This window comes from Berghia stephanieae, chromosome 2, assembly GCF_034508935.2.
Source record: "Berghia stephanieae isolate SIO BIC M18660-M18661 chromosome 2, UCSD_Bste_1.3, whole genome shotgun sequence".
In the NCBI taxonomy this organism is placed as follows: Eukaryota; Metazoa; Mollusca; class Gastropoda; order Nudibranchia; family Aeolidiidae; genus Berghia; species Berghia stephanieae.
In genome coordinates, this window is record NC_088361.1 from 119,337,802 (window position 1) to 119,346,167 (window position 8,366).

Sequence of the window (8,366 nt, forward strand, 5' to 3'; positions counted from 1 at the left end):
AATTACGAGCATGATTTAATATCGTGCGATAATTTACGTTGGTTTGAGAGTACATACTTCCATAACAGCAATGGGCCCATAACAACTAGGGTTATCAGACCTGCATATTAGTGCACGTTGGATGCAACGTATAGATAGCTCCGTCATAATACCATTTAAAGACAATAATTGGTCACCTTTTCTCCATGTCGTTGTCAGCTGATGATCAACCTGGAATGGGGGGCCTTCGGCAACAACGGAAATTTGCATTTCGTCCAAACAGAGTTTGACAGAATTATTGACCAACGTTCTGTCAACCCCAAGGAACAAATGTAAATATATTATATGCACCCACCCCTCCTTCAAGCCACTTTATTTAGAATATCAACATACCTGCCTGATTCTATGAAACATTACTTCGAATTTTAAATAAATAAAATAAAATTCCCTTTATTCATCCCATAGAGTAAATTTGTCTCTAGGGTCTATTCCAAGGGAAGACTGGAATAACCCAGGCGTCAGCCGTAGTGCAGCGCCGCAAATTGAGCTAAGGCGAGGTGACTTGCTCAAGGCCACACAGCGCAGCGGTGGGTGATCGAACTCGATACCTTTCGGGTAGGAAGCAAAGACCGTACCGGTGAGCCACGCTGCCCCCTGAAGACCAAAATAAGCGGCTCAAATTCGACAAATCAAGTCGAATTTGAAAACATGGCACTAAATCAAATAGTGTAACGACTTAGAAACGTTATTCTATTTTTTCTGAGGGTAACTCGGTCTCTTACAGAGTTAGATTTAATGACTGGTGTATTATTTTCTCCACGACAACAGTACGGAAACTATCAATACAGAATTTTTAAATTTCAAGTTGGCAGGTATGACTTAATTTGTTCTCAGCCTTCAGTTTGTTGGATGAATGCAGACATATTTTCTGTTAGACTTGTATAAGTTTTTTGGTTTTTTTTTAATGGTTGTAGGCCAACTGAACTTTCTTTCTGTTTTTTTTTTTAATTGTTGCATCCTTAACCTTCTTTATCACATTAAGTTCAAATTTATTTATAGGCTTATGCCACTATCATTAACAATAAGAGCATTGCTTTTAAAAAAATAAAATAACTGAATGAACAAACGGATAAATAGAGAACTAGATAAATAAATAAATAAATAAAATATAATTAACCTGTGGCGAAGTTACGAGAACAAATTATGCATCGCTTATGATTTTTTTTTTTGTTTCCTACCAGTTACGAGAAGATGATTGGAGGAATGTACATGGGTGAGATTGTACGTCTAGTCCTGGTCAAACTACTGAAGGAAAATCTTCTATTTAATGGGAAAGGGTCTGATAAACTGTCAGAGATTGAAAGCTTCCCCTCAAAGCTTGTCTCTGTCATTGAAGGGTAAGTATGATGAGGTTGGATCATTTAAAAAAAATCTTAATTTATTGGAATTCAGATTCTTTTTACTGTGAAATACGATTATTGTAAAAACATGTGTTCCTTTGCAGTTAACATATATAGATTTACATTTACCCATATGACCACTCCTGTAAAGACTGGTACGTAGCCTAAATAAACTCAGAAGGACACCAACAAAATATCATCATTCAACTGGGAGCACAACACGTACCGCTCTATGGCCATCTAATATCAGTAAAATTACATAAGACACATCCCCTTCCTGTCCCTTATGTCAACATCCCTATGAAACAATAACACACCATTTGCTTAAAGTGTCAAGTGTCAACCTCTTGAAGACATCAGATGCACACTCCTCCCACCAAATCCAAGCATCAGAAACATTGTAAAGTCACCTGGAACAACTACAAAAGACATCTATCTGAATATGGCACAAGACCGAAGGGCTATAGCTCAGCTGGTTAATATATATATATATATATATATATATATATATATATATATATATATATATATATATATATATATGTGTGTGTGTGTGTGTGTGTGTGTGTGTGTGTTGAGTGTGTGTGTGTGTGTGTGTGTGTGATTAGTGTGTCCTGGGACCATTTGGTTCATGTAGAAAGCCATTCACTGAATGAGAGTTCAAAATTTTAGGTATAAGAGACTTTACATGTGCATGTAACATGCACAAGAAAACCAATAAAAGTTTGAAATTCAATATATCATTTTTTTTTCTTTTGCATGAGACAAAATTGGAAGGTTCTTGATAATATCCATATTACTCCAGTCTTTTGTGTTTTTTATAAGTGATATGTTATAAGTATTGCGCAAGATATAAAACAAAAAAAAATGGATATTTTAATTACAATGTATTCTTTGTATTTCTGAGTAAAGTAATTGAGAATGATAAAAAAAAAAAACCCAAGATGATTTCAATTAATCAAAACTGACTTCATTAAGACGCGTTTTCAACCATTTTGTTTACCAGAGACGATGTGAGTGATCTGACTGAGACGAGGAAAATTCTCAAAGAGTACTATATCCAAGACTTCACAGATCGAGATTGTCAACTAGTCAGACACGTTTGTGACTTGGTGTCAGAAAGATCAGCATACTTAGCCTCTGCAGGTAATAATTTGTCATTGTCCTCCCTTTTCTTGTGAAATGTCGATTGCTCAGCATCACCGTGTCTCGTCGTGTAAAAATGTCAAACAATATTTAGCATGGCCAGTGGTCAATAGGGTGGCAACGGTTACAGAACTCTGGCCCCAGCTTTTAAAGTTTTTGTTTTTAAGGGTTTTTCGATGCTTGCAAAACATTTAGGTCATATCACCGCCAGTAAAAAGGAAGAAAATGGGATAGTAAAAAGTTCTAGAATAACAAAGTACCCAAGAAAAAAAGGAAGATAAAGGGGAATTCGTTCAAATAGGGAACATATGTAGGTTCCAAGAACAAACTATCGGTGTACTTAGAGATCACTGATTGTTTCATCTAAAATAAAAATCATCTAGACACAAGAGCAGGTCCCCACCTAGAGGACCACACTCAATTTTTTTTTACAAAGCAAAAGTAAAGGAAAAATAATACAGTGCATAACAGAGAGATGATTTACAAGATAAAAAATATCATTTCCCGAAACTAACTATACATTTAACTGTTTCCCTCCCAGCCAGGGCCAGGACAAAACCAAGTAATCTCATTCAAAGACAAAGACAGAAAGTAAGTTGGAAAACAGATTATAGGGGGGGGGGGCGGGTAGAAGACACAAGACGTAGGCCTCCTCCCTGCCCAATATAGGAGGGCAGGAACCCCACCCAGTTAACATTTTTAAGTAGGCAGGTCTGGATTAACTTTCGGCTATACATACTACAAATATTCCCCTTCAGTGCAGATTTTCGTTCATTGGTGGATCATCCATCTTTCTCTCCAGGTGTGGCATGTTTACTCAATAAAGTTGGCCGAGAAGAAATGACTGTGGGTATCGAGGGCTCACTATACCGCCATCATCCCAGGTTCCACGACTTAATGATGGAGAAGATACCAACTCTAGTCAACCCTGGTATCAAGGTAAATAAATACCCAAAAAGAGGTTGATGATAACCTCGGGTACTTTTAATTTTTTTTTTAATGATGACACTTATTGTTTTTTAAAATATGGTTTGCTGGTTGTTGATTTTATTGTCATAGTATGAGTGTAACTCTAAATATATGATAAATTATATTAAAATGAAAGATAATATATTGGATATGTGTCAGCATTATTCCAAATTTATTTATATTATCATCATTATTATTATTATCATTTCTATTGTCATAACCATCAGCATTCTTATCATTATTACATGTTGCTGCTCTTGGCTCATCGAGGTTTTTTGGGGTTTTTTTTTCAACAAAAAAGCCATTGTCATTACTCAATCAACACAGTTTTTTTGTTGTTGTCGTTTTTCTTTTATTTTACGTTGTTTTTTTTTTTTGTTTGATTTTTTTTTGGGGGGGGGTGGGAGTTATTTATTTATTTATTTTTTTGGTTATTTATTTATATTTATTTTGTTTTGTTTTTTTTTTATTTGGGTGAATGCCAAACCATTCATAACTTTTGCTATGTATTAACTCTCTCCTTACCAGCTATTTTCAGAATTTGACCGATATTTTACACTCATCCAACACAAAAATAGATTTTTCAAACAGTATAGTAACGAGTATATTCTATATTTTGTTCTGAAAAATGAGCTCTGCAACACAGTGTTCAGTTTTTATAGCTATAACTATAACAAAATGAAATAAGAACAAGAAAATTGTTGGTTACATCGGCATCGTAACGAATGTGACGATTTTTCTTTTTTGGTGGTAAGGAGAGGGTTAAATCGACGCCAATGGTAATCCCCCATTAGGCTTTTACTGATGACTTCCTTTTGAATTTATTTTCTTCAGTTCAAACTTTTAGGTGCCAAAGATGGCAGTGGTTTGGGTGCTGCCCTGGTGGCCGCTGTGGCACAGAGACTTGAACACGAACATGACATTGACATGAAACATGGCAGCTGAGGAGAGTGGTAGGATTACCAGCTTCATGCCCGTGAATTGATATTTGTAGTAGATATATACAGTTGTAGGCTTCGTTTTGTTTTGTTTTTGAGGATTTTACGGCGCTTGCAACACATTAAGGTCATATCAGCGCCAGTAAAAGGAAGAAATGGGATAGTAAAAAGTTATAGAATTCAATTAAAGCACCCAAGAAAAGGTAAGACAAAGGGGAATTTGTTCAAATAGGGAACAGATGTAGATTCCAAGAGCACACTATCAAAGTACTTAGTTTAAGATCACCTAAAAGTCTCATCCAGACACAAGCACAAGTCCCCACAAAGAGGAATACACTCAAATGTTAACAAATCAAATATAACATGTAAATAAAACATAATACAGTACATAACAGAGAGATGATTTACAAGGAAAAAAATATCATCTCCCAAAGCAATAACTATACATTCGACTGTTTCCCTCTCAGCCAAGGACTCCGACCAAGGTTAGGACAAAACCAAGCAATCTCACTCCAAGACAAAGACAGAAAGCATGTTGGAAAACAGATATAAGGGGATAGAAGACGCAGTATGTACCTCCCTGCCCGCTATGGGAGGTCAGGATCCCCACCCAGGTTGTAGGCTTCACTTCTAACATTTCAGTAACCATATATTACATGATATGGTCTTATCCATTTAGCTCATACAATTGATTTACGTATGGAATTATAAGGCCATGTTTTGTATCCTGTAAATGTTACTTTTTGATATAATCTGTGTAATTCTTTTGGTATTTATGCGTGTGTGTGTGTGTGTGTGTGTGTTTGTGTGCGTGCAGGTGTTTTGTAAATGTCAGTTGCAACTTCCTTATAATGGAAACGATGCAATAATAATTGGCTGGATTTTAAAAGAGAAAAAAAAAAAAAAGAAAGGAAATAAACAGATCACTTTTCAAACTAAGATCATCCCGAGTCCTACATGTAAAATGCACGTATTTTGTATTAATATTTATAAATAATTGCCCAAAAATAAATATATAGATGAATAAATTAGTTAATTACTTAATTAATTTAATTAAAGTTGAAGTTTCCTAACATAACTATGTGATAAGGCGTAGAACCGTACACAAACACATGGTAATATAGCTGAGAATGTTTAAATACAAAGTACAAATTGAACAAAGAATTAAGCTCGAAATTAGAATGAAGTAATGACTAACTTATTATATGACCTATTTTATACCAAAGGAAAAAGATCTGACTTCTCATAGTTTGTCAGCAGCGTTATTTCCAGTGATTTGTAGAGGTATACGGGTACAGTTTATTGAAAATTTAACAGATATAAACGAATTTTGAGTAAACACTTCAAAGTAGGCCTACTGAATACTTGACCAAACTTTGCTTTTAATGTTTTAATGAATTTTAATAAAGACAGAAATCATGTTGGAAAACAGATATAGGGGGATAGAAGACACCGTAAGTACCTCCCTGCCCACTATGGAAGGCCAGGAACCCCATTTATAATTGGGTGGGGATAAAGTTAATATGAAATTCAGCAGTTGGAGCTATAAATTCATAGAACTACGAGTTTCTTATAGCAAAGCAGTTTAACAGATATCTCACAATGGTCGGGTCTTACTCTTATAAAATAATTTGTTTTGTTGGGCTTCTTAGATTCATTACGTAGTTAATGTTGTATCTTTAAGCTTTAAGCTCAAAACTTCATGTGATATTCGAAGTATTGTGCAGACCTATGTATAATATAATAATATGTAACCCGTGACAAATATTTATTGTAGATTTGAATCTTTATTACTTTTTATTTATTGCTCAAGTATTGGAGATTAAAAAAAAAAGAATAAATGATTGTGTTGAAACATCCTAACTGTAAAAAAAATGGACAATTTTACAAATTCAATTATTTTAATGCCTTTGTCATTCATCCTGGTTCTCGAGACATAGTCAACCACAAATCACACTTCTCTTCATTAGATCTGTTTCATTGTGATGTCGTTTTGCTGGTGTGGGTCCCATACTGAAATGAGTATTGTATTGGTCTTAGAAGCGACTTGTATCCCTGTTCCTTAATATTTTGTTTGCTTTTGCAGCTACATGTGCTTGACAAGATCATCCCAATGCACATTATTTAAATGTACTCCCAAGATATGAAATGGCTGGTTGAGCATTATGCAATTATTCATTATTGGGCATTTTACTTGTAATTGTCATTACAAAACACTTAACAGGGTGAAATTCATTTGCAATGTATTGCCCATATTACTAATGAGTCGAGACATTTTTTTCTATGTCGCTTTTGTTCTCAATTACACGGAAGACAAAATTGTCATCTGCCACTAAGTTGAATGTTGGTGTCTCAAGATAGATATTTTCCAATGTCATTTATGAATATCAAGTAACATATTGGCCCTTGTGGCCCAAGTAGTGTTCCCTGTGGGACTCCTCACCAAACGTTGCATCGCTCAATGGACTTTCTGTCGAGCACAACTTCCTACACTTCCCACAATTGAGAGGTGTTTTTTGTTATGATCTGGCATAATCATTAATATGAGTCATCATCTTCATCATCATTACTATTATTATTATTATTATTCTATGATTTTGCTCCAATAGTTCAATACTGGTGACATAAAATGGGTTATAAATAGGTAAATTGTAATACCAACGTTATTAATATGCATGGTCCAAATTATTTATGTATTATTATCAGTATTGTATTGCCTATTTTAACTGTGTATTGATCATTATAATACTTTCATATATCATGTTTTATTTTTGTGTATATTTCTATCAGTCATTTTTTGTTTTGCTTTTATTTTCTGGTTACATCAAAATTGATTTTTTTTTTTTTATCAATTTGATAATATTCAAATTGTAGTGACTGTACATTTTAAATTATATCAAAACGGAAATCTTTTAAATACTTTGTAAGCTGTTTAATATTTGATGAAATAGAAAACTAGTCCTAAATCATTCTCACCTTTTACCAAGGTTAATTTACAAAACAAAAGGTTCGCATAAATGACTACAATTTCTAGTTTTTCCATAAATTAAAATAATGCATCTTATCAGAGATGTCCAAAGTAAGCTCCTGGTCGAAACCATTGCATTTGAATAATAAATTTGGCCTCCAGAATTTAAGAATTTAAAAGGGGTTGAGTGTCCAATGAGTTTTAAGAAATTTCATGAAATAGTTGAAAGCTTGGATTGTCCACTATATTGTTAATTGTTATCAGATAGCAAATAAAAAGTGTATTAAATTTTCTAGAATCTATTTATCACTCATATGGCTGTATATTTATTAACTTGTAATGTATTGCAACATTACCTACATATTTTTTTTTGTATTGTACCTCTGGATTTCCAGACAGCTTCCCTGAATACGCCAAACAAACCAAACATGGTTTCTATTTCTTACAAAGTGCACGAATGCAAAGAAGAAGAAGATTTCTTACAAAGTATGTCTTTTCAAAGGGTATTTACAATAAAATGTAACTGTCATTTTCTTGTGGCTTGTTTTAAATCTTTGATAAAAATCATAAATTTTTTATCTTACACAGTGCCTGCTCCCTAATTTGTCACTTTGAATGTGTGAAACTTTGACTTTGAACAACGATACTAAGATAATGTTAAAAAGAGACTTGGTTGAATTCATAGAGGTTACGTTTAGTTTTCTCTACATGGATTATTTCCGACAAAATTAATATCACAAAGTACATATACCTACTGTTATATATTTTATTCTCTTTATTTTATCCCATTTTTTTCTACATAAAATCATACAGGATTTTTCTTTTAAAGTGATCTATTATGTTATTGCATTTGAGTATCATACTGTAATAATTTATATTAGATTATGACTTGTGTGTTCGTTGTACTAAATGAGAACTAACTAAATGAAAAAAAAAACATTAATAAAAAAAGGACTTCCAGAAAAC

General features: G+C 33.6%; 1 protein-coding gene across 2 annotated transcripts in view; it reads left to right on the plus strand.

Moving 5' to 3' along the window:
- Positions 1-5,600, plus strand: part of LOC144966419 (hexokinase type 2-like) — a 45,903-nt gene extending 40,303 nt beyond the window's left edge. Inside the window, exons 7-12 of one of the 2 annotated variants that reach the window (XR_013644215.1) lie at positions 199-311; positions 1,221-1,376; positions 2,386-2,525; positions 3,328-3,464; positions 4,329-4,500; positions 5,047-5,600. Coding sequence is in view for 1 of the 2 variants with exons in the window: in XM_078902849.1 (XP_078758975.1) it covers positions 199-311; positions 1,221-1,376; positions 2,386-2,525; positions 3,328-3,464; positions 4,329-4,439 (657 nt within the window). In the remaining variant the exon portion in view is untranslated. Of the gene's footprint in view, positions 1-198; positions 312-1,220; positions 1,377-2,385; positions 2,526-3,327; positions 3,465-4,328; positions 4,569-5,046 lie in introns of those variants that run through there. The other variant, XM_078902849.1, reaches the window with a different exon arrangement.
- Positions 5,601-8,366: the final 2,766 nt, after the last annotated feature.